The 27,281-nt window shown below is 38.5% G+C and overlaps 1 protein-coding gene across 15 annotated transcripts in view; it reads left to right on the forward strand.

Annotated features, from left to right (window-relative positions):
• Positions 1-25,176, forward strand: part of NFAT5 (nuclear factor of activated T cells 5) — a 118,253-nt gene extending 93,077 nt beyond the window's left edge. For 12 of the 15 annotated variants that reach the window (XM_060650286.2, XM_060650288.2, XM_078438929.1 and 9 more), the window contains 5 exons: positions 3,026-3,109; positions 12,005-12,150; positions 13,045-15,544; positions 16,190-16,433; positions 17,072-25,176. In XM_060650286.2, the coding sequence (XP_060506269.1) occupies positions 3,026-3,109; positions 12,005-12,150; positions 13,045-15,544; positions 16,190-16,425 (2,966 nt within the window). In that variant the 3' untranslated portion in view covers positions 16,426-16,433; positions 17,072-25,176. The remainder of the gene's footprint in view (positions 1-3,025; positions 3,110-12,004; positions 12,151-13,044; positions 15,545-16,189; positions 16,434-17,071) is intronic. The other 3 variants (XM_060650287.2, XM_060650289.2, XM_060650300.3) reach the window with 1 other exon arrangement.
• The last annotated feature ends 2,105 nt before the right edge of the window (positions 25,177-27,281 follow it).

Consider the following 27,281-nt stretch of genomic DNA (forward strand, 5'->3'; position numbering starts at 1 on the left):
TTAGGATTATCATAATGCCTTGGGAGTTCCAAGCTGGATGTGGCAACAAGAGGAAAGAGAATACCCAGCCTGTCAACCGCCTTTTCCCTTTCCTAGCCCCATGCTATACCTAGAGGGCCTTAATGCACCAACCAGTGCTTCCAAGCTTTGTCCATTCCGTAGGTCTAAGACTCCACACATAGTCTAGAATAGTTTTGCAGAAAAATTGGATATCATGGGTACTTGGTACATGGTCTAAAAGTAGGATTGGACAAGGGCTCAAGTGAACATAAATTGGCTTTGCACACTCTTTCAGACACAAGCCCTTCTAAAGCCCTCTGAATCTATTACTGCCAGAAAGGGCATTGCACGTGCATGTTCTCAAACATTTAGATACTTTGCAGGGTCATAAAACCTTTGTTTTATTGCCAGTTAGTCACCAAAGCTTTTACTTCAGTCTATTATGACACATAAATCACATTAGGTTAATTTTGTAGTGACTCAGCAGTGGTGATTTCTGTATAAAATGAAGGACATAACATTTGTTCATCGTTTTGTTACTCTAACAAGAAATGACTAAAACTTAATTTTAAAAGAAGACATTTAAGAGGCACCTGGGTGGCCCAGTCGGTTAAGCATCTAACTCTTGATTTTGGCTCAGGTCATGATCTCATAGTTCGTGAGTTCAAGCCCCACATCAGGCTACACACTGACAGTGCAGAGCCCGCTTGGGATTCTCTGCCCCTCCCCTGATCATGTTCTGTCTCTCTCTCTCTGTCAAAATAAAATAAAATAAAAATTAAAAAAAATAAAAATAGAAATTTAAGGGGTACCTGGCCAGCTCAGTCGGTAGAGCATGCAACTCTTGATCTCAGGGGTTATGAGTTTGAGCCCCACCTTGTGTGTGGAGCCTACTTAAAATTTAAATAATAAAAAATAAAAATAAATAAAAGTAGAAATTTAAAGTGGTTTCAAAGATTATTTTCTATTTTAAAATCTGTAATTGTTAGAACTAATGTTACGCTTTAAAACTATCTAAAAGTATGGGCATCTGGGTGACTCAGTCGGTTAAACATCGGACTTCAGCTCAGATGATGGTCTTGCAGTTTGTGAGTTCAAGCCCCTCATTGGGCTCTGTGCTGACAGCTCAGAGCCTGGAGCCCACTTCAGATTCTGTGTCTCCCTCTCTCTCACCACTTGCTCTCTCTCTCTCTCTCTCTCTTTCTCTCAAAAATAGATAAACATTAAAAAAATTTCTTTTTAATGTCTAGAGGGACATCTGGCTGACTGTCGGAAGAGCATGCAACTCTTGATCTCAGGGTTGTGAGTTCAAGCCCCATGTTGGGTGTAGAGATTACTTAAAAATATAAAACCTAAAAAACTAAAAAATAAAAGTAAAACAAAATCTTTAAAAATAAATAATTAAAACTGTTTATGGATTTCTTTTCCATTCGACTGCCTGTATATCATTTGTTGGACCTTCTGTGTAGCACAATAAGATAAATTATTTAAGTTCATTCTTAGATGTGTACATTTTGTCTCTTTATCCACAATTGACTAGCTCTTTATAGTATCTTTATAAATATCATTTCACATTGTCATGTCAAAAATAAGAAATTGTGGGGTGCCTGGGTGGCTCAGTCAGTTAAGCAACTGACTCTTGGTTTCTACTCAGGTCATGCTCTCATGGTTTGTGAGTTCGAGCCCCACGTTGGGCTTTGCACTGTCAGTGCATCCTCCTTTGGATTCTTTCTCTGCCCCTCCTGCACGTTTTTGCACTTTCTCTTTCTCTCTCAAAATAAGTAAATAAACTTTAAAAAAATAAATTGTAAATAAGGTGACTCAATTCCCATTCTAAATGAATTAGGGGATATAAAATAAATACATAGAAATATAGAAATTAAAAATTTTAATAAAATTATTGTATAATCATTTTAAGTGAGATCCTGGAATTTATTTAACTTTATCATTTCAGAACTGAACTCTGTTCTTAGGCCCATTAAATTTAAAGTTGCCAGGGCATCTGGGTGGCTCAATTGATTGTCTGTCTGACTTCGGTTCAGGTCATGATCTCACAGTTGTGAGTTTGAGCCCCACATCGGGCTCTGTGCTGACAGCTCGGAGCCTGGAGCCTGCTTCGGATTCTGTGTCTCGCTGTGTCTCTCTGCCCTGCCCCCGCTTGCACTCTGTCTCTCTCTCTCTCAAAAATAAATAAACGTAAAAAAAAAATTTTAGGTTGCCATAGTAGATACAGTTGATATGACTTGATGTAATAATAGTTGAGCAATTCACCATTAACAGTGCACAAGGGATTTTTCCAAGGCTTTACAAAAGGAATAATCATAATGCTCTAGATTCTTTTTTTTTTTTTTTTAATTTTTGTTTTAACGTTTATTTATTTTTGAGACAAAGAGAGACAGAGCATGAACGGGGGAGGGGCAGAGAGAGAGGGAGACACAGAATTGGAAACAGGCTCCAGGCTCTGAGCCATCAGCCCAGAGCCCGACACGGGGCTTGAACTCACGGACCGTGAGATCGTGACCTGAGCTGAAGTCGGACGCTTAATCGACTGAGCCACCCAGGCACCCCTCTAGATTCTTTATGTTCATCACAGGTTTTTAAAAATTTAGTTCAATTAATTGACTAATGTTTCTCAATCGATATATATTTTTTAACAAATCATTTAGGTGGATGAATGGTGAATTTTTTTTATGCTAGTGTTACAGTATATTTGATCAGTTTAAAAAGTTTCATATCAGTCTTCTCATCAGTTATCCTTAATATGAATACTGTTACAAGAAGGATTTTTTTAAAGTTACCGTTGCTTTTGTTTTGATAAGTGAGCATGTGCTGCTGCCTACTCGGTTGGTGAATTTTAGAGCATAGATTGATGGTTCTAAAAACTCCTCTCTGCCTGGATTTTCTGCTAAACAAATGATTTAATAATGTCTTGTGGGAAATATTCTGATGAAAGAATTTTAAGATACACATCTTTTTATGTACAAATTGAAATAAATACATCAATCGTTTTGTTTTGCTTTAATAGCAGCAGCTGGTGCTTTGAATGTAAATGTGAAGAAAGAAATATCTAGTCCTTCAAGACCTTGCTCTTTTGAAGAGGCCATGAAAGGTACCAAGTTGATTCTTTTCAAAAATTATAAATAGGTTATCCTATATGTTTTCTCTAGCAAATCTTACTATTTGGTTTTCTCTCACATACTTGGGACACTTAGCAGGGTATCTTCCATATCCCAAAATAAATATTTGTTTAACTTCACTGAATGCTTGTTTCCCAACTTGATATTTCCCTTAAGTCACCATATGAACAAACTTTTTTTAAACATGTTGGAGTAGAGGAGACTTTTGTTTTGTTTTTCATTCCTCAGTGTTAAAAATATTAAAAATATAAAATACAGTAATGTATGTAAAATAGAGTTTTTAAAAGTTTCTTGGGGCACCTGGGTGGCTCAGTCGGTTGGGCATCTGACTTCAGCTCAGGTCACGATCTCACGGTCCGTGAGTTCGAGCCCCGTGTCGGGCTCTGTGCTGACAGCTCAGAGCCTGGAGCCTACTTCAGATTCTGTGTCTCCCTCTCTCTCTGCTCCTTCCCCACTCATGCTCTGTCTCTGTCTCTCAAAAATGAATAAACATTAAGATTTTTTTAAGTTTTTTTACTCTTTTCTTCTGACATCTTTATTCACTCTTTGCCAATCCCAAGAGACAATGAAGATATCTTCAAGATGTTATAATGTAGTAGAGTAGATTTTTTTTCTTTCTGTCTGTCTAGTTTTTATTCCCCTATCTTGCATGCTTTATTCCACACCCAACCTTTAATACCTCAGGTGGCTGACACATGGTGGTGGAGCCAGAATCGAGTACATATTTTTCTTAATAGACTTCTAACACAAGTAGATACTCAGTGATGATGCTTTTTTGCCATTATATATGAAGAGGTCAATTATATAATGGCCATTGATTTATTCTTCTAATTCTAGCCTTTATTTGTACTTTTCTGCCTTGGAATTCATGTGAGTTAAATCAAATAAAATTTTAAAATTAAAAATACTTAATCAAATACAGTGGGTTTTTTTTTTTATATTGTCAGTAAAATTCAGCATTCATATACATATAGCATGTTCGGTATGCCTGTCATTTTAATTTCTGACCATGAACACTTTCAGAGTAGGTTAGTGAGGAATAATGCAGCAGTAAGTAATCTGCCAAGGTTATCTGATTCAACTACAAGATTTACAAAACTGTATAATGGCTAACAATAGCTAACATTTATTGAACGTATATTAAGTACTCAGCAAAATGCCATGCTCTTTACTGACACTATTTCCAAACTCTCTGAGGTAGGTAATTTATTATTCTCACTTCACAGAGGAGTAAACCAAGGTTCCAGAGAAATTAAATAATTTGCCCAAGGTCACTTAGCTAGTGTTAACAAAGGAAGGGTGCCTGGGTAGCTCAGTCCGTTAAGCAACCAACTCTTGATCTCGGCTCAGGTCATGATCTCACAGTTCGTGGGATCAAGCCCTGCATGGATGGCAAAGTTGGCAAAAAACAGACCACAGGAGCACCTGAGTGGCTCAGTCGGTTGAGCGTCCGGCTTCAGCTCAGGTCATGACCTCACGATTTGTGAGTACGAGCCTTACATCGGGCTGTCTGCTATCAACACAGAGCCGGCTTCTGATCCTCTATCCCTCTATCTCTCTGCACCTCCCCCGCTCACTCTCTGTCTCAAAAATAAATAAACATTTTTTTAAAAAGGATTAGAAACAAACACACAGATACATGCTATTAATTTTTCACAATTCAGACCTTATTTTGACAGTTACAAGTGAAATCATGGTAAAAATTTTTTGAAGATAGAATATTAAATTGAATGCTAAACTTATCAATTTAATTTTTTCACTTGTCATTTTAAATAGAATATCATTATATGGAGATTCGTGATCAATTTTAAAAATAGTAGCTTTCAGAACCAGGAATTTTTTTTGACATATGTCTTATTTTTATGATTGCTTGAAATCAGAGCTTTAGTATAATATCACAGTGCCGGGGCGCCTGGGTGGCGCAGTCGGTTAAGTGTCCGACTTCAGCCAGGTCACGATCTTGCGGTCCGTGAGTTCGAGCCCCGCATCAGGCTCTGGGCTGATGGCTCGGAGCCTGGAGCCTGTTTCCGATTCTGTGTCTCCCTCTCTCTCTGCCCCTCCCCCGTTCATGCTCTGTCTCTCTCTGTCCCAAAAATAAATAAAAAATGTTGAAAAAAAAAATTAAAAAAAAAAAAAAAAAAATCACAGTGCCATCTGAGAGATTTAATTAGGTATCGTTTAATGAAGACTGAGCATTATAAATGACTTTTAAACTTGTGTGCTGGCAGGAATCTTCCAAGTGACTTAAATAGACATCAATTACAGTAAGATATAGAACTTGGGGCGCCTGGGTGGCTAAATCGATTAGATGTCTGACTTGATTTTGGCTCAGGTCATTATCTTGCAGTTCTTGGGTTCAAGTCCCATGTGAGCCTCTGTGCTGACAGTGCAGAGCCTGCTTGGGATTCTGTCTCTCCCTGTCTCTCTGCCCCTTCCCTGCTCACTCACCTGCTCTCTCTCTCTCTCTTTCAGAGCATAAATAAATAAACTTAAAAAAAATAAAAAACAAAATTTAGAACTTGATAACCTAAATATGATAGTTTTTGAAAGCTTTTGCTCTAAAGGAAATTTCTAATTCCTTGGAGAGGTGTCAGGCGAGAGTGGGTGGAGAGTAAAGAGGATAAGTGCACTGTGTCTGTATCCTTTACACAAAAATAATACAAATTAAGTAAGACAAAGTATATAGTATAAACTACTGTTAACAGTTTCTTGGGCATATTTCCAGAAAGTTTTTTGTATCTATAGGTACAGGTAGATGTGAGGGGATTCTCTAGATAGATCGCTCAAAGACTTTTTTACTGCAGGTTTAGGATTCAGGGATAAAGTATAGTTGAGCCTCGAATAACACAGGTTTGAACTGCACAGGTACACTTATGGAGATTTTTTCAGTAGATATGGTATATCTATTTTCCTAATGATTTTCTTAATAGCACTTTATTTTCTCTAGCCTACTTTATTGTAAGAATATAGTATGTAATACATATAACATACAAAATATGTTAATCAACTGTTTATTTTATGGGTTAGACTTCTGGTCAACTGTAGGCTATCATTAGTTTTGATACAGTCAAAACTAATTATGTATTAGTTTTGATACAAAGTTTTGAGACAGTCAAAAGTTCTGTGCAGATTTTCAACTGTGTGGCAGTGTCAGTACCTCAACCCCCACATTGTTCGAGGATCAACTTGTATTGATGTGCATTCCCTCATGGTTTCAGCTCTGTAAGCAGTGGTTAATTGGATGAGTGTGAAAAATCGTTGAGAACATATACTTTTTTCTAACTGGTTTTAACTATGTGGAAAGGTTTTGAAGCTTGGAGGAGACATATCTCAATCTCATTTTACAGATGAATAAAACCAAGGCTTAGAGAAGTTAAGTAATTTGTTCAAGGTCACACAGCTAGTAACTGACATAGCTTGCAACTTAGATTTCCCCCAAAACTATTATTTCTTCCCCTCTAAATCTTAATTTATGTTTTAATCTAACATATTTGTACTTGATCTAAAGGCTGCTTGCTGACAACAAACTTTCAGTAAAGATTGTTCTGAGTTTCAACAACTGTCTGCAGGGATAGAAGAGAATACTGTTTAAAAGTTGTTTGGCATAGGGACCCCCGGATGGCTCAGTCTGTTAAGTGTCTGACTTCAGCTCAGGCCATGATCTCATGAGTTTGAGCCCTGCGTCAGTCTCAGAGCCTGGAGCATACTTCGGATTTTATGTCTCCCTCTCTCTCTGCCCCTCCCCTGCTCACACTCTGTCTCTCTCCCTCAAAAAATTAATAAACATTAAAACATTTTTTTAAAAAGTTGTTTGGCATAACCTATCAATACTGATATTCTTCACAAATTCAAATTGATGTTTGGATGATGAAATGTGTTTATCTTCTCTTATGGATTTTCTGAATTGGCTTAAAAGTTCTCCCCTAACCCTTAGGCAATACAAAGACTTTACATGTTTGATGTTTTTTTCCTTTTTCACTAAAATATAATTTCTAGGCAGTAGGACTTTATCCATCTTTTTTTTTTTAAGTTTATTTTTTTGAGAGAGAGAGAAACCGAGCATGCAAGTGGACAAGGGGCAGAATGAGAGGGAAAGAGGGAGAATCTCAGGCAGGCCCCATGCTATTAGCCCAGAGGCCAGCATGGGGCTCAGTTCATTAACTGCAAGATCATGACCTGAGCCAAGATCAAGAGGGGGACATTTAACTGACTGAACCACCCAGGCGCCCTGGGATTTATCCATCTTAATCATCATTGGAACCCAGAACAGTGCCTGAAACTTTGTAAAGGATTATAAATACATAATGAGAATGTAGGAAAGAAAGGTAGAGTGACATCTCTCAACCCATTTAATATTGTTTACTGGTCCATTAAGATACAGTTACAGGTTCTGGGATACGATAGATAGTATAAACTCACTTTTCCCTATTCCTCCCTTCTAAATCTACCAAATTATGTTGGAGATAATTGAACAGTCGTAAAAACACTTTGAAAATAGAAAGAAGAAAGTGGACAGGCTAGGGACCTCAGAACTTGGAGACTGACCCTAAGTGAGTTTTCTGGGTTTTCTTTATATCTACCATTTATCTGAATTGGGCACCAGAGAAGTCTGTGACTCAAAACTGGCAACAGGTACAGACAGAATAAATCAACAAATAAGCATGAATAGCCTGCTCTGAAAGACCAGGAAAGGCCAAGCCTAGTAGAGGCTTAGTAGGATGACTCATACCTAGTGGCAGCAGCTGACCCACTAGCAAAATTAGGGGACCATCTAACCCCCCCACCCACATTTGTGGTAGCAACAGCAGAACTTGAGATGGTCAACCCACTCCATGCCTCACACCTGCCAAGTAGCGGTGGGCCAGATATCCAGACAGTAGAACCGAGGAGGGCCAAAACACAGGCTTCACATAAGCCAGCTGAAGCAGGTCAGTCGGTCTGCAGAAGAGGGAACAACAGAACCCAGGGAGCCAACCCATCCCCTACCCCATACCAGGCCATAGCACACAGGCCCTGTGCTGCCTGTATTGGTGGTATCAGCAGGTCCTGTGTCTCCCTGTCCTTCCCCCAACAGCAGAGGAAGACCCAGGCCAAGTGTCTCCTAATCTTCCACCCAGTAATAGAAGGCAGTCCAATGGCAGAAAGTGAAACAGATCCAGGGTGTCCCAAACTCTCATCCAATGGCCGGGAACCCACCCTGACCTTGAAGTTTTTGACCTTCCAACCAGTGGCAGAAGTAGCCCACATAAGCGCTTCCCTATCTCCAGCAGCACCAGCAGGGATAGAATGGGAAGCCCATTAGTATCAGGAGACCAGAGAGCATACCAGGAGAACTCTTTCCCTTTATGCAGATCCAGCATCCCTCACCACCTACACCAGGGAGCTCAGGGAAGCACCTTCCATTCTTGTGAGTAGCACCAGCAAGATTCTAGCTGTAGTTCATACATAGCTAAAACAATAAGCAAACCAGAATAAGTGTCAGAAAACTAAATGGTTATTGGCCATAGAAAGACTTCGTGCCTGTGGCTATAGAAAGATTCGTATCTTTGGGTGGACATTAGACAAATTGTCCTTTTCTTGTTTGTCTATACCAATAGACCTGCCTATCAGTAGTCTCCTTAGAGGAGTTAAAGACTCTTGCTCAACTTATTCCACCCATTCTCACTTTCCAAAAGGGGGGGGGGGGGGAAACTCTGATAATAAGAATTATTCTCCAGAGGTTCCTGGGTGGCTCAGTTGGTTAAGCATCCAACTCTTGATTTTGGCTCAGGTCATGATATCAGGGTTGTGAGATCAAGCCCTGAGTCAGGCTCCACGCTCAGCACAGAGCCTGCTTGGGATTCTCTCTCTCTCTCTCTCTCTCTCTCTCTCTCTCCCTCTCCCCCTCACTCCTTCACTCTCTTCCCTTCCCCACTTGTATGTATGTGTGTCTCAAAATAACATTTTTTAAGAAAGAATTACTCTCTAAATAAATTTGGGCAAAAATCATGTACAGATCGATTTAACTGTAGGTGGTGCATTTACTTGTCAGTGAATTTTTATATAGTTTCTAATTGAATTGTAATATAAATTTGTCTTTAGATGTTAAACTTTTTAGGCCAGAAATATTATAATGAAAATTTGCAACATTACACTGTATCATTAACCAAACAGTCCACAACAAACTAAACTATGACAAAAGTAAAGTAAGATTATTCATTGCTTCATTAATTCAGCAAATGTTTATTGGTTACCTACTATGCACCACGCAACAACAACAAAATCTGCCTTCATGGCGCTCATATTCTACTAGAACTAAAAAGCAGAAATAGCAGTTGAAGGGGCGTCTGGGTGACTCATTCGGTTAAGCGTCCGACTTCAGCTCAGGTCATGATCTCTTGGTTCGCAGGTTTGAGCCCCGCATCAGGCTCTTTGCTGTCAGCATGGAGCCTGCTTCAGATCCTCATACCCCTCTTTCTCTGCCCCTTCCTCACTCTCTTTCTCTCTCTCTCAAAAGTAAATAAACATCAAAAAAAAAAAAAAAAGGATAGTTGAACATTATAGGATCAACTTAGGACATTACCAGTGGTCTTTCAAACTGTCCTTTGAGATGGGCCTAGAATACTTTTTTTTTTTTTTTTTAATTTTTTTTAACCTTTATTTATTTTTGAGACAGAGGGAGATAGAGCATGAATGGGGAGGGGTCAGAGAGAGGGAGACACAGAATCTGAAACAGGCTCCAGGCTCTGAGCTGTCAGCACAGAGCCCGACGCGGGGTTCGAACTCACGGACTGCGAGATCACGACTTGAGCCGGAGTCCAACGCTTAACCGACTGAGCCACCCAGGCGCCCCGAGATGGGCCTAGAATACTTTTAAATGCCTGCCTTGGGGCGCCTGGGTGGCGCAGTCGGTTAAGCGTCCGACTTCAGCCAGGTCATGATCTCGCGGTCCGTGAGTTCGAGCCCCGCGTCGGGCTCTGGGCTGATGGCTCGGAGCCTGGAGCCTGTTTCCGATTCTGTGTCTCCCTCTCTCTCTGCCCCTCCCCCGTTCATGCTCTGTCTCTCTCTGTCCCAAAAAATAAATTTAAAAAAAAAAAAAATAAATAAAATAAATGCCTGCCTTGTGCGTGATCTTTAGTTTTGTCTCAGTCAAAATTGGATTATGAATTGAATTGTATTGGTATTGTTAGAATCTAGGTGAAAATAGGCCTGAGAATTCTTGAGTAAATGATCCATTTCTCAGAGTAATAAAGTGTAGAATATGAAAAATTAAATGAGCACTTTCCCCTCCCTCAATATAATCTATTTCCACAGGAGTTGTTTCTAGCCAATTAGCTGTGAGACCAGCTGAAGTAAGACAAGAAAATTTCAGATATTTGTAAATCAAAATATTTACAAAGATAGCCATCCTGGTCATATACCATATGCCACTTTAAAATCCTCTCTGTAGCTGGTATTTCTTCTCAATATCAAACTAAGGAGTTTAACAGCTATGCCTTCTGGGGAATTTGTATGTGTCTCCACAGGGTTTCAAAGTAGTGGTAAACACTTAGATTCAGAATTTGGCTAGATGTTCAGTTCAGAGGACTATCATTTGTGGTATCAGTAGGCTCCACTAAATGCCAGTAGTGCAGACTTGAGATAAAAAAAGAAAGAAAAGGAATCAAGGAGGAAAAGTAGATATGCCAAAATGGTAAAACCTACGTTATCTGCTATATATTATGTCTCCGTAGTGTAAATCTGTAACTATTCCTGCAGAATGAAGGAGAGGGAAATAGAAAATACTTGCTGGTTTTGCTTTGGAGATTTAATTGGTAAACCTAAAATAATTCTTAAATTTCTGAAAAGAAAAAAATTTAAGTCCTGTCTAAAAGAACTTAGCAAATACATGTTTTCTAAGACATTAATATAGAAAAGCAAAGTCTGTCTGGTTACTTGGTGGTATATGTTAATGAGACACTTGAGTTTTGTTGAGAGAAATGTTCCAACAATCCTATGGCCCTTACGAAGTTTTGATTTTATGCTGCTGGGCAGCCATATGCTAAGAGGAGAGTTGTGATTGAGTAGCTTTTACCTGGAGATTTCTAAGCTGTATCCTACAATTTACTGTGGCTGTGTTGATTAGTGCAATTCATAGTACCTCGAAAGGGCCCTGAGGCATATAGCTCGATAACTGAACTGCTTAAGCTTGTTGTTATCTAACCTGGCTCATATCAGGAGGCCTCAAGCCACTACTGCTTCAAAAAAGGGAGGACACATTTTGATACACCAGTTTTATATTTCATGCTACCAGCATAGCATCAAAAAATAGACATTTAGGGGCGCCCAGGTGGCTCAGTCACTTGAGCTTCCGACTCTTGATTTCAGCTCAGGTCATGATCACAGGGTTTTGGGATCAAGCCCTGTGATAGGTGCTGAGTGTGAAGCCTGTTTAAAATTCATTCTCTCCGGGTGCCTGGGTGGCTCAGTCAGTTGAGTGTCTGACTTCGGCTCAGATCATGATCTCACAGTTCGTGAGTTTGAGCCCCTCATCGGGCTCTGCGCTTACAGCTCGGAGCCTGGAGCCTGCTTCATATTATGTGTCTCCTTCTCTCTCTGCCCCTCCCCGCTCACGCTCTGTCTCTCTCTCAGAAATAAACATTAAAAAAAAATTTTTTTTTAAAGATTCATTTTCTCTCTCTCTCTCTCTCTCTCTCTCTCTTTCTTTCTCTCTCCCTCTCCATCTCTCTCCTCCCCACCCCGTTCCCCTCTCCCCTGCTCGCACACTTTCTCTCTCTCCCTTAAAAAAAAAAAAAAAAGACATTTAAATCATGACTAAGTCAATATATTATAGAATGAAATAGTTGATGATTTTAAACCTTCTTTCTTTTTTTTTTGTGTGTGTACAGCAATGAAAACTACTGGTTGTAACTTAGATAAGGTAAATATTCTTCCCAGTGCTCTGATCACTCCACTCATATCAAGCAGTATGATTAAGAGTGAAGATGTTACTCCAATGGAAGTAACAGAAAAAAGATCTTCCCCTATTTTTAAGGTAAGCTGCATTGATAAGTGCTCTACATCTTAATCTGTTATAAAAATTGCTATATTTTTAATAGTTTGATTACCTTTCCCCATGTTTATGCTTTTTACTTTTCCTGTTTCTTTCACATGTGTTTCTCTTTGGTTGCAGTTAATGAGTTTTGCTTTTCAGAGTGAATACTTTTACCAACCAATAAAATAGTCTGCAAAGTGACTTCTAATATATATTTTGGTAAGGAAGGAATTAATGTTAGCTGTACCTGTGGGATGTAGGGCATTAATGACAGTATAGGTTTAGTATTTTCAGAATTGGAGATGTTTTTTATTTCCTTTTTTTCCCCCAGTCTTTTTCTATAAGTCTCTTTCCCTTTCTCACTTATAACTTTCCCCCCTATAATTCTACCAATGATCCACAAAATGGAGATACTTTAAAATTTACTATTAATGTGTTCTTCCTGTCCTAAGCATATCAATAACTGATTATTCTAGTTTTTTGTTTGGCTGTCTTCACTTACAACATTTGTTAAAAAGAGGGGCACCTGAGTGGCTCAGTTGGTTGAGCACCCCTCTTGATTTCGTTTCAGGTCATGATCTCATAGTTCATGGGTTCGAGTCATGCATCAGGCTCTGCACTGACAGCGGGATTCTCTCTCTGGCCCTCCTCTGCTCACGTACTCACTCTCTCTCAAAATAAATAAATAAACTTAAGAAAAAAAGATATCCTGATGACAGTCAGATGTCATGGTATCCCTGAGAATCAATCTTGCACCTGTTTTCCAACAGAATAATGTAGAGTAGAAATTGGTCCTGCATATATGTGTGTTTTTAGAATAATAATTTTTGAAGTGTCATATGAGCTAATTTAATGTTTATATACACATATTATTTGGGGATTTTTATTTTTTAGACTACAAAGACAGTTGGATCAACTCAACAAACATTAGAAAATATCTCTAACATAGCAGGAAATGGGTCTTTTTCATCATCATCATCTTCCCACTTACCTTCTGAAAATGAAAAGCAGCAGCAGATTCAGCCCAAGACCTACAACCCAGACACCCTGACAACTATCCAGACACAGGACATTTCACAGCCTGGTACCTTTCCAGCAGTCTCTGCTTCTAGTCAGCTGCCCAACAGTGATGCACTGCTGCAGCCGGCTACACCATTTCAGACAAGAGACACTCAGTCCAGAGAAGTATTACAATCTGATGGCACAGTGGTTAATTTGTCACACCTGACTGAGTCATCCCAGCAACAGCAGCAGTCACCACTACAAGAACAAGCACAGACTTTACAGCAGCAGATGTCATCAAATATTTTCCCATCCCCAAACAGCGTGAGTCAGCTACAGAATACGATTCAGCATTTGCAAGCCGGAAGTTTTACGGGCAGTACTGCTAGTGGCAGCAGTGGAAATGTTGACTTGGTCCAGCAAGTTTTAGAGGCACAACAACAGTTATCTTCAGTTTTGTTTTCTGCTCCAGATGGTAATGAGAATGTTCAAGAACAGCTTAGCGCAGACATTTTTCAACAAGTCAGTCAAATTCAAAACAGCGTAAGCCCTGGAATGTTCTCCTCAACGGAGCCAACAGTCCATACTAGACCAGATAATTTAATAGCTGGAAGAGCCGAAAGTGTTCACCCACAGAGCGAAAACACATTGTCCAATCAGCAACAGCAACAGCAGCAGCAGCAAGTGATGGAATCATCGGCTGCAATGGTGATGGAGATGCAACAGAGTATCTGTCAGGCAGCTGCCCAGATTCAGTCGGAGTTATTTCCTTCACCGGCTTCAGCAAATGGAAACCTTCAGCAATCTCCAGTTTACCAGCAGACCTCTCACATGATGAGCGCATTATCTACCAACGAGGACATGCAAATGCAGTGCGAATTGTTCTCTTCTCCCCCTGCAGTTTCTGGAAATGAAACTACTACAACCACCACGCAGCAGGTTGCCACCCCTGGCACTACCATGTTTCAGACATCAAGTTCAGGAGATGGAGAAGAGACTGGAGCACAAGCCAAGCAGATTCAGAACAGTGTCTTTCAGACCATGGTCCAGATGCAACATAGTGGGGACAGTCAACCTCAAGTAAACCTTTTCTCATCTACGAAAAGTATGATGGGTGTTCAGAATAATGGTACTCAGCAACAAGGTAATGGTTTATTCCAGCAAAGTAATGAGATGATGTCCCTCCAATCTGGGAATTTTTTGCAGCAGTCTTCTCATTCACAGGCTCCACTTTTTCATCCCCAAAATCCTATTGCTGATGCTCAGAACCTTTCCCAGGAAACTCAAGGTTCTATTTTTCATAGCCCAAGTCCTATCGTTCACAGTCAGACTTCTACAACGTCCTCGGAACAAATGCAGCCTCCGATGTTTCACTCGCAAAGTACCATGGCTGTGCTACAGGGCTCTTCTGTTCCTCAAGACCAGCAGTCAGCCAACATCTTTCTTTCCCAGAGTCCAATGAATAATCTTCAAAGTAACACCGTAGCCCAAGAAGAACAGATTTCATTTTTTGCAGCTCAGAACTCAATTTCTCCGCTTCAGTCCACATCTAACACTGAGCAGCAAGCTGCTTTTCAACAGCAGGCTCCAATATCACACATCCAGACCCCTATGCTTTCCCAGGAACAGGCCCAACCCTCCCAGCAGGGTATATTTCAGCCTCAGGTGTCCCTGGGCTCCCTTCCTCCAAATCCAATGCCTCAAAACCAACAAGGAACAATTTTCCAGTCACAGCACTCAATGGTTGCTATCCAGAGTAACTCTCCATCCCAGGAACAGCAGCAGCAGCAACAGCAGCAGCAGCAGCAGCAGCAACAGCAACAACAGCAGAGCATTTTATTCAGTAATCAGAACACCATGGCTACAATGGCATCTCAGAAGCAGCCACCGCCAAACATGATATTCAACCCAAGTCCAAACGCGCTGGCTAACCAGGAGCAACAGAATCAGTCCATCTTTCACCAACAAAATAATATGGCCCCCATGAACCAAGAGCAGCAGCCCATGCAATTTCAGAACCAGCCTACAGTTTCCTCTCTTCAGAACCCAGGTCCTACCCAGTCTGAGTCGCCACAGACTTCCTTGTTCCATAGCTCTCCTCAGATTCAGTTAGTCCAAGGGTCACCCAGTTCTCAAGAGCAGCAAGTAACACTGTTCCTCTCTCCAGCATCCATGTCTGCTTTGCAGACCAGTATGAACCAACAAGACATGCAGCAGTCTCCTCTTTATTCCCCTCAGAACAATATGCCTGGAATCCAAGGAGCCACATCTTCACCTCAACCACAGGCTACTTTATTTCACAACACTACTGGAGGCACAATGAACCAACTACAGAATTCTCCTGGCTCATCTCAACAGACTTCAGGAATGTTCTTATTTGGCATTCAAAATAGTAAGAAACTCTAAATTTATTTCTTAAATGTTAGTGGCTGAGATGGTCAAATTCTTACTCTTATTAAAAGGAAGCAAAACACGGTGGTTTTAAGAACACAGATTGTAGTCAGAACTGAGTTCAATCCCAGCCATACCACTTACATACTGTGAGATCTTAGAGAAGTTATTTGACCTGCAGAAGGTTCAATTTCCACATCTAAATGGTGGTAATAATTATATACTTGAAAAGGATATTGGGAGGACTAAACGTGGTAATGAATATAAATGAATGTGTTTACCATTTTAAGCTGTAAACTTGAAAATGAAGTAAGAATGACAGAAAATATCTCTGCCAATTAAAGTAAGTAGTTTCCAAGGAGGTTAACCCATCGTTAATGTTTACATACCAAGGAAAGCATGTAGGACTGACTTATGATGCCAACTAAGCAAAGTTGTATTTTTATACTGCTTTGAGTAAACCTGGGATGAATTCCAGTACTGTTCGGTAAAAACCGTTTTGGAGGGCTATCAGTTGCCTCACTTCTAGTTCTATATTGAGTAAACACAATAGTGAATTTCCCCCAACAACTAATAAATATCTTCTTATGAACCTTAACAGAAAGTAACTAATCAAGTAGCTTCTCTATTTTAAATATCTCTGCAGACTGTAGTCAGCTTTTAACTTCTGGACCAGCTACATTGCCAGATCAGTTGATGGCCATAAGTCAGCCAGGCCAACCACAGAATGAGGGCCAGCCACCTGTGACAACACTTCTTTCTCAGCAAATGCCAGAGAGTTCTTCACTAACGTCCTCTATAAACACCAACCAGAACATTGAAAAGATTGATTTGCTTGTTTCATTGCAAAACCAAGGGAACAACTTGACTGGCACCTTTTAACTGGATAAGTAAGTATTGCATTTTGGTTTCTTTTTTATTGAAAAGCATCAATAAATTTTATTATTCTTATCAGATTTAGGTTTAAGTAATAACACTTTTTAGACCCTACTCTTTTGAAATACGGCTTTCTCACAAGATGGTATTTTTAGGGACACTTGGGTGGTCCATCTCTTGATTTTAGCTCGGGTCATGATCTCACGGGCTTGTGAGATCGAGCCCCATATCAGGCTCTGTGCTGACAGAGTGGGACCTGCTTGAGATTCCCTCCCCTCTCTCTCTCTCTGCCTCTCTCTCTCTCTCTCTCTCAAAATAAAATGTAAGATGATACTTTTTAAATTTGAATAAATTATTCTGGATGATAGCTTGTGGTCATAGTATTGATACTAGGCAATCCTTTTGGTTCTAAGTTTCTTCACCACGGAATGACAGAACACCTGATCAATGTACGATTGATTGGATATAATTAAGTCTTATTTCTCCCTTCCTCAAGAAATAAATACTGAGTCAGAAAAGTGTGTGGAAGTATAATATGATGCAGTATCATTTATAGTATTGTAATATACTTTGGAATCTTTCAGGGTAGCAGGAAATTTGTAATTTTGTTCCCTCCTTAGTGAGTTATATTCAACTTCTTCTTCTTTTTTAGAAATTCCATGAAGAAAATTCTGATTCCAAGATGTCCTGAGATCATGTGATTCCATGAGGATTTTTGAACTGTTACTTTAAAAACAAAACAAAGTATGAAAAACTGTGATTGAGTAAATGGATAGATTTTACTCTTACTGCAAAAGAGCACACCTGTGCTGCCTGTTGCAGTGATTAGCCACCGTTGTTAACATCTTCATATTTTATATTCCTAATAACAGTGATGACTGAGAATCTATTTGAGTTTCCAGCTGACAGAATTAATTGTTGCTATTTTCCTAGGCGCTATTCCTTTGAAAGTATAGTTCAAATTCAAAAGCTGGACTGCTCAGTTATTATTGCTATTAGAAAATAATTCATATTGTCATGTTTACTTTTGTTCTTCATTCATATTTTCTTACCTGCATTGTTTTAGTCAAGTAATGGCTTTTGAAAAAGGAAAGTTCAAATAGTAACTAAAAGTAAGGCTGTGGTTTTCCAATATAAATAGCACAGCTATTGGCCAAAATGAAGGAATCTTTTTTCAGTTTTTATGGAGAAACTGAAGGGGTAACATTCTGACAAGTTAACTGTAGTAAGAGCTCTACACAGATAAGAGGCCTCTTTGTTACAAAGGCAGACAACACACAATCTAGGAACAGCTGAAATGTTATTGATTTTATTTTCCAGAGAGTTGTTCATTCTCTGTGTTTCTATTAAGGGTTTTAGCCATACCTGTGCAGAGAAGAATAATTATCTTGCTCTATCAAAAAAATGAAGGGGTTAATACATGGTAAATTGTGTTCTGATATCCTCCTATAGCAGTTAAAACTGACAGAGCACCTTCAGTCTGTTTTCTTCTTATCCCCGTCTTGGACCGGTGTTCCCTTTTTATGTTCATTTTTATTATTTTCCCCCTCTTCTTCACTTTATTTTAGACAATTAGTAATATACTACGAGCTTTGTGACCCTGTAGCAACTTAAAGGAAAAGGCCGCTTTGGTCTGGGGTAACCCAGCAACTCCTGCAGCACAGGCAGGGTGGGGGGCCACTCTTTTAGGAGTGAGGGGAGCTGATTCCTGAGAAACAAGAAACAATGCATTTTTTTCCCCATGAACGGTGCTGTCCTGAAGTCTTCAAATTTTTCCCTCTAATAGGAAACAGTGTACATTTTAATTAAAAAAAAAAAAAAAAAAAAAGCAAACTAAAATTTCTTGAAACATCACTTCTCCCTAAACTGCAGTGAGTGTAATTCACTTGTCACCTCAGTGCTTTACAGTTTGAAGTGGTCACTTATCTGATGGTTCCCACAAGCCTTAGGCTTTACAGGGTCATATCATTGACTTAAAATGAAGAATTAAATTGTGTTACGTCTCTAGAGAGCAAAATTACACACTCCAGAATTTGCAGTTGCAGTTGTAGCATTAGTTACACAGTTTTGGGTGTTCTTGCCACCCACGGGATGCCTGCTTCTCACGACAACCTGTCGTTTGGGCACGTGCTTACGTCTCGTTTTCCTTTTGGCATGTAGAAAGCTGTTTATACAGTTTAAGGCCAAATTGTGTGTGGCTTCTATATGTAGATAAGATGTTTTGGTATTCATGTCTGTTTCATTTATTTTTATTAAGTGTACAAAAAAAATAGCCTGTTAATTATTTGTTGAAGGCTACTTTTCTGTTGTGTTTTTTTTTTTTTTTTTTTTTAATTTGTTTTCTATCCTATACATTTAGTTGAACTTTGTGGAATTGTGGTGTTGGTTTTGTTTATGCAGCCAGATTTTTTTCCCCCTTTTTGTGGTCCTCCTTAGTTCTTTGAATGTGCTCTTCTCCTAATTTGTTTTTTCTCTTTGTTCTTATATATTCTTCCCTCCACCCTGACCCTTTCTTTCTTTCTCTCTCTGATTGAGAGGCATTGAATTACGTTTTCAGTAGTACAGGCTTCTTGCCGATATGAAGGGAACTTTTCAGAAAGAGACCTACTCTGGGTCATTTACTTTTGAATACAGTTTTCAATCGTTCAAGTTTTGGATGGTTTATATCTAATGTGTGTTTCATTTTTTTGGAAAGCTATATTTTGTATTTAGGAAATGGTATACTATTTTGCTATTTGTACTGAGTGAGTACATTGGCATAAATATAGAAATTTATATATATACATATATATAAACTATTCTTTTTTTGCCACACATTTTTGTGGTAAATTTGTGAGTTTGTCTGATGTTCTACCACAACGTGGCGTCTGATAACAGTGAGGGGGGGTTTGTTATGTCTTTATTGAGTATTTAAGTATCTTTTGAAACAAATGACCTGTTCATCTGTGGCCATTCCATCAGGCAGTTCCTTGATGTTATTAGTGGGCTAAAGGCAGCTTACTGTGTGTTTGCTGGATCTTTCACTCAGCAAAATGTTAGAGTAAGGAAACCCATCAGGCAATTGTGTCAGATGGTGTTTCATGAGAATGAGCCATTCAGTCTTTGCTCACTATATATTTAATATTTTATTGTTGTTATTGTTATTATTAATTGGCTTTCTGTATTCTATGCCTTTTATTTATAATAACACTAAAAAAACCCACAAACCATGTTTGTAATTTTAATAACGTTTTCCCCATCTTGTAATATCCAGAGCTACTTTATAGATTCTCTGAACCAAAAGCATTTCCTCAATAGATCATCTCTCCCCACCGCATCAGGGAAAATTACCCAATATAGTTCAGGTTATGAGAAGGACCAGCCACACAATCCAGTGCTTCAGTTTTAACATGTAAAACTCTAACTGCAGAGGTATAAAGAGGTATAAAGAGCTTACCCAGCAGGTATAAAAATAAGAAGTAGAAATAAAATACTGTAAGTTTATTTCTGAGTTTTCTGACTTTTTTTCTAAGAGATTACACAGGAGACTCAGGAAGTCTATTTGCTCACCAAGTTTCAACTAGAATGTTTCTTAGCACTGCTCTGTGGATGAAGTGGTGGCAAGAAGACTGGCTTGTGTGCTGACTTCTGTTCTGTTGTTTCGCAAGAGGCTTATCATCGTAAAATGCTGATCGCCAATGCCAAGTTACCAGGGACCAATTTTCTGTTTTATAGTATCTAAGTTTAGAACAGAACATACACCTGAACTGTAGTGGCTTGATTGGATGGAGGCAGAAAACCCAAATTTTATTTTCATAAATTTTGTGGTTATTTATACAAGGGCTGTGCTATGCTACCACATTCTTATTCAATAATGATGGATATTTTTTTTAACATCGTTAAATGTTCCCTACCCCTAAAGGTCACTGTTAAGTACAGCATTCTGACTATTTGGTTACAAAAGACATTTGTCTTCTTACTAAAGAGTTAGCTCAGTGGTCAGTGGTTGATACGTGTGCTAATAATACAATTTCCAGATTAATGTTACAAATAATAGCGATCTATGAGAGAGACTCCATGAGCCAGCAAAGGCCTTGGAAGCAACAATTTATTAAATTTATTTATGGCAGAAGGACCTAAATAAACTCTGAACCTTTTTTTAGTCCTTTATATTGTTATATTCAGTTGCTCTTGCTTTAGCAAATCACCTTAATGCTTGGAGCTTATCTTTCTGTGTGTGTGTGTGTGTGTATGTGTGTGTTATTCCTTATTGTCATTCCATGATATATCCACACCAACAGGGGAGAAGACAACTAGAAATCATATTTGCCTCAGAGCTTTATCATGTTACCTTTGTAATTAGAGCAGCCAATGCAAATCAGTTTTTGCCAGACTCTCTGGAACAGGTTTTTAAAGGGCTTTATTTATTATGAAAAGCAGAATTAATGAGGGACCCCCCTTTCTTCCTTTCTTTTTGTGGTAATTTTGTCTATGCTGTAGTTGAGAATTTCATTATAGTGCATTTCTTATCCATCAGAACCTCAGTTAATCTGCCTAGGAAAAATAATGTCAAAGCAAATGAGAAAAAAGTTCTATCTGAGTCCCCCTAGAACTAAAGTAATAATTCTTTTTGGCCATCTAAACTGTTTTAGACACTTGTTTTAGAAGAGTGAAATCTGTTTAGACAGATCAATAATTAAAAACCAGGATTAAATGCTTTAATAATCAAAGTCTCAAACGTGACTTATAAATACTCACTAGGAGTAATTTGAGAATTATTCATCATTCTGATGAAAATTTCTGTTCTAAGATTTGTTAATTTTTTTTCTAATTAATTGAAAACTTGATGAGGTCTGTTAGCTTTAGTTTCAAAAAGTTTCAGAAAACTTTTTTGACAAAAAAGTTATGACCACAGGCTTCATCCCTAACCAGTACAGCCATGTTCTGTCTGCACACCTTGCTTATTTGGAGGGACTCCATGAAGACAAAGACTGTATAGTTCAGCAGCTCTATTAGGAAAAAAACTCAGAGCACATTCCCTACTAAGTTAGGTATATCCATATTAAAAAGAGGTTTTCTCCTCCGCTTATTTGTGTCACTAGAGCTAAATCGTGGACATAATGTTCATAATGCAGTAAATATCAGAGTAATTCCTATAGTATCATTTGTGAATTGCCTCAGTACTCTAATTAATTCTTTAATTCCCATTTATTTTCATGCCATTCTAGCCTCATTCATTAATAAAATTCTATTTTTACTCCACTTTCTCTTTCAGAAAAAAAATTTTTAATTAATATTTTATATCTAGACTAAATGCATATGGAAAAGTGCCTTTCTACCATAATAGTGCCCCTTTCTTGTAATTTCATTTTTCACTATTGCCAAAAACAAATAAATTATTTCAGTAGGCCCCATCTTTCAGTTATTTCATTTAGCATTCTTTTCTCCATTTTTCTATCACCAGAGAAAACAACTTCATAAGTCTCTCCCTTTGGCATAAGAGTAACAGAGAGATACATTGCTAGAATTATTCCTTTGGGGGAGGGTAAATAATAGATTATAGAACTAGGGGCACCTGGGTGGCCCAGTCGCTTAAGTGCCAACTGTGGCTCAGGTCATGATCTCACAGTTCATAAGATCAAGCCCTCCATCGGGCTCTGTGCTGCAGCTCAGAGCCTGAAGCCTGCTTCGGATTCTGTGACTCCCTCTCTCTCTCTCTGTCCCTCCCCTGCTGGCACTCTGTCTCTGAAAAATAAAATAAACATTAGAGTTACAGTGTTGAGGCTTTATATAAATTATCTAAATTTGACTTCATCTCGACCAACTAATGATAGGTCTTATCTGAACGCTAATGAAAATTTTATTGTCTGCGAGACTCCATGCACACAAATGTTTGTAGTTAAATTTCAGGAAGGAAGTATTTAAAACATCTTCTCTCATCTTACTTAGATAAAAATAAATCACTGACACAAAATTTAGATAAAACCTGGTAAAGTCCATTTTTCTAACTAGACAATGCCATGGAATTCGTCGTAGTGCACTTCTTGCCTATCAGAACCTTTGTAATCTCTATGAAAAATAGTGTCAAAGAAAATGAAGAAGTTATATTGGAATCCCTCTAGAACAAAGGTAATAATTCCTTTCAACAAGATACAGTTGGATTGACTGTCCCTCTGGTTTTGTTATTTTGCCTCTTTCCTGGCTCCTGGCTGCAGTGGTGGTGCTGAAAGAGAGGGCATCACAGCGGTAGCTTTGGGATAGAGCTGCTTTCCCCCCTGGGTATTTCTTTGACTTAGTGGCACTGAAAACTGCAGGCTTTTATGCAATATTCTTAATACCCTAATGATATTATGCACTTTAATCATTCCAAAGAAGTCAAGAATGCTGTATAGTGATGATTCCTTCTTAATGAATACATCTTAACTATTTGTATCCCTTTTTATTTTGGATAGTCAGCTTGGTGTAAGTGTTCTGTGAATATTTTCTAAAATGACTGTATCGTAGGAGTTAAGACTTTGAAATGTAATTGACTATGTGGAGAAATGATTACACTTCAGCAAACCAGTTTAGAAATATTAATGTTCAGCTTGCTAATGTATATGTTTGAGACTTAATTAAAATCAGCCCTCTTCCAGTATTTTGTGTTTTGTCTGTGAGAACATTGTAGTGTATAGTTTTTTACATATAGAGTGTAACCAGTGGTTTTCAAAATATGGTCCTCAGCCCACCAGCCAGCATCAGTATCACTTGGGAACTAGGTAGAAATGCACATTCTGGAGCCCTATCATAGACATACTGAATCAGAAACTTTGGAATGGGGCCTAGCAATCTGTGTTTTAACAAGCCCTCCAGGTAATTCTGATGTATGCTCAAGCGTGAAAACCACTGGTGTAAATGGTATACAGTAAGATCTAGAAAGGTTTTTCCCCCTACTCATACAAATAGTTATATATTGTTCTTTATGTAAATTCAGCTTAACCTGGTTATCCGTAATCATTTATTGGCAATGATAAGTTATTCTTAGTACTGCCTATAGAAATATAGTATATTTTATATACATATACACTTAGTCTAGTTATTGATAATTCAGTTAACTTAGTTTGGCATTTTCCTACCATTTACTAAAAAGTTTACATTAAATGACTGATTTAAATATATAGGTGCAATCTTCTATATTTCTTTTAATTGTTATGACATTTAAGTAGCTGAAACAATTGACGGGTGCTACAGTCTCCTGTTTATCCATAAAATGGGTACCTTGTGGGCAGTGATAACACAAGCTTTCTTTTCATTGCCTCTTACTTTACCAGCAGACCACAATTTTGGTCTGGCTAGACCAACTCTCGGAACATCATTCCTTGTATTTATATTTGTATCTGAGATATTAAATAAGATGGCTGGCCAGGTCAACATAGCACCTTATTTAATTTCTTTTTTAAATCAATAAAACTTATTTAAAAGTAGCTTGGTTTGTATGAGAACTGATGCAGTAGAGATATAGCTATCCTCGGAACTTACGCTTCAGACACGCATTATTTACTAAAATAAATATTGGACAAGACAGTGCATTATTAATCTGGGCATTTCTCCCTTCCCAATTATATGCCTCATGGTAAATATAACAAGATAAGTAGATTTATTTGTTCATTTTAATTTTGTGTGTAATTTAGTACCTCCATAATTGCTGTAATCTTCCTTCCACTGTTTACAAATCACCAATCAATTAACTCATGGAAGAAAAATGCACATTCAAATTAAAAATAATTGTATATTCACTTTATAAAAATCACCACTGCTGTCTTTTCTTAACACTAGCAGTGGAAGTGTAAGTGGCTTACTCTACAAACCTTGGTGCTGGCAACACATAGGCAAACTGTGGGGAGATGCTCTAGGTACATTCCTCCTTTCTTGTTCCCTTTCCCTTCTTCTCCAGTTGATTGCATAATGTATTCCTGTGCCCAAAGAATTCTATCACGGTTCTATTTGACTCCAACTTGTAGTGTCTCTTTTAGAAGCCCCATGTTTAGCCATATTATCCCTGTTCTTTTTCTTCCCCAGAAGAAATTTGGTGTGAAATAGTTTATAGAGTTCGCTTATTATTTTACCTAATGAACCTCAGGACAACACGCACACACATATACATACACACACACACACCGTCTCAGATGTTTGAGGGTGGCTTTGGAATCAAACTAATGAGTCCAATGAAGAACTGTCCTGCACTGAAGGGTTTATGACTTTAGTAGCTACAAACTGATTCCAGTGACATTGAGTTAATTTCTTTTGAGCTAATGAATGTATCTGCTTGCCTTGTTTCCTTCTAATTGATAAGCTCCAAGTAGTTGCTACTCTTTTTGGACAATTTTACTGAGTTTTATTCACTTCTTTTATTAGTCTTTTAATTTAACATATTGCACATATTTCATTAACCCATTCTCAAGTGGTTTAGCTACCATTCTGCCATTAAAAATTTTTAATTTAATTTTATTTGCTTGAGCACACTGATCAACCACTGAACTGCCTTCTTCCATTGTCCTGCAATGAAATAAGGATTACATTTTTGTGTATATGGCTTTCATAGTTGAGATTTCAGAGCACTGACACCAGATATTTTCAGTTTGTTCTCTGGGGGAATTTCATTTGCATCTATGTTTTTAGCTATCTGTGATAACTTGTTAAATATTAAAAAGATATTTTGCTTCTATTGGAACATTTGTATACTCGCAACTATATTTCTGTAAACAGCTGCAGTCAGAAATAAAACATTGAAAGTTTTCATTTTGCGGTGAGTAACTGTCGTTTTTTCCTCAGACTTTGTGAATGAATTCATATCCGTGAATGTCAGTGTTGAGCAGCATGAGCCTATGGCCGAAATTATAAAATCATTAGGAAAAGGTATGAAATATAGTTGGATTTGGAGCAATTACTTTGTGCCTCCTGTTTTGCCAGGCAGTGTCGTAGCATCTAGTGTGGTAGCAAATCATGTAGCATAAAGGTGCTTTTGCTGAAAACCAGATCTCCCCAGCCCTCAGCCTCACTCCCACACCCAGGGGCATTCTCTTTTTGTTCTTTCGTCTGTTATTTCCACATGTATCAGTTGGTGTTTACCAAAATGTATGTATAACATGTCACTAGTGGTATTCAAAATGTTACGTGAGTAGACATATATGTCTTTGTGTGTTAGAAAAACATATATCCACCTACTAGACTGTGGGGAAATGTGACATTAAAGACAAATATTAAATACTAATACAGATGGAACATGGATATCATGAATTTGATCTATAAATAACTGAAGCTTAAGAAGCCCTGCTTTCAACAGTATGCTTATATCTTCTTATCATATATAGACTTTGCCTGTTGATTCTGTGAAGGTGACTCAATTTTTAACATACCCAAATGTATACACATACATGAGTTGTCATTTTAGGAGGCTATATATTTCTTAACAATGCTGCCATTGTTCTATATGTATTTAAAAGTTGTCTTCTGGGGGGTGCCTCAGTGGCTCAGTCTTAAGCATCCAACTCTTGATCTTAGATCTTGATCTTAGATTTTAGATCTTAGATCTTGATTTCACAGTCATGAGTTCAAGCCCCTCATTGGACTCCACTGGGTGTGAAACCTGCTTTAAAAAAAAAAAAATGTCTTTTGACATTTATTGACTTCAACAGCACTGGAAAGGAGTGATAACCAAATGAAATTTATTAAGTATAAATGTCAAAAATACTTGGGTCCAAAAAACTGCCTTTGTGGGCAAAACACTGATGTGACGATGGGACTGTAAGTGGCTGCAACCTGGCTTACATAATTCAAGGTACAGTGTCCACAGCAAGGGAGGTGGTTGTCCCGCTTTACTCCAAGCTGGTGAGAGTAATACTCTCTCATATTGTAAGGAGCAAACACATTCTCAGCAGCCATGTAATCAGGCCTGTAACAGAATTGGAACATCATTTATCCCTGCTCAGGACACAACAGGGACTCTGATAAAAGTAGCTACAGTTTCTCAACCGCAACACTTAATGATCTTGTTCTCAAGAAGAGGTATTGATTGCTACCCCTGTGCTCTATTGCATGGCGCCATCGTCCCTGCTTCTACGGAGGCAATAGAATACAGTTTTTAAAAGCCTGGGTTCAGGGTACCTGGGTGGCTCAGTCAGTTGAGCATCTGACTCTTGATTTTGGCTCAGGTCATGATCCCAGGGTTGTGGGATCGAACCCCGCATCAGGCTCCACTCTGAGCGTGAAGCCTGCTTAAGATTCTTTCTTTCCCTCTGCCCCTCTCCCCCACTTGTGCTCAGTCTCTCTCTCTGTCTCTCTCTCTAAAATAAAAATAAATTAATAAAAGCATAAGCTCTTGAGTTTGCCCACCTGAGTGGAGTTCTGGTTCCTACACATGCCATTTAACCTCTCCATTTCTCAATCTCCTTATTTATAAAGTAGAAACAAAAGCAAAACCTCTTAGGGCTATTGCAAAAACTAAGTAAATTAAGTCATGTAAAATTGCTTAGTTCCTGGTACACAGTAAGTACCTTGTTTTAGTATTTCTAGTCCTGACGCTACTTAGCTCTTCTGTCCTTGTGTACTAGATCCCATAAGCTTTGGCTTTTTCAAAGACCTGTTCCTTTAATTGTCCTCTTTCTCCAGGATCAAAACCTTTCCTCTCTGAGTCCTTCCTACTGGCATATAAATGTGCTATAATGTCCCTTATCTCTTAAAAAATCAAATAACTTTGACCACACACCCCCGACCCTACACACACACACACACACACACAGTTTCCACTTCCTCTTCTTCTGTTCTCTCTTGAACCCATTCCAATCAGGCTTTCATCAAACCAGTCTCCTGAAATATCTCTTGTCAAAGTCACCAGTGGCCTCCAC

This window comes from Panthera onca, chromosome E2 (genome assembly GCF_046562875.1).
Source record: "Panthera onca isolate mPanOnc1 chromosome E2, mPanOnc1 haplotype 2, whole genome shotgun sequence".
Lineage (NCBI taxonomy): Eukaryota > Metazoa > Chordata > Mammalia > Carnivora > Felidae > Panthera > Panthera onca.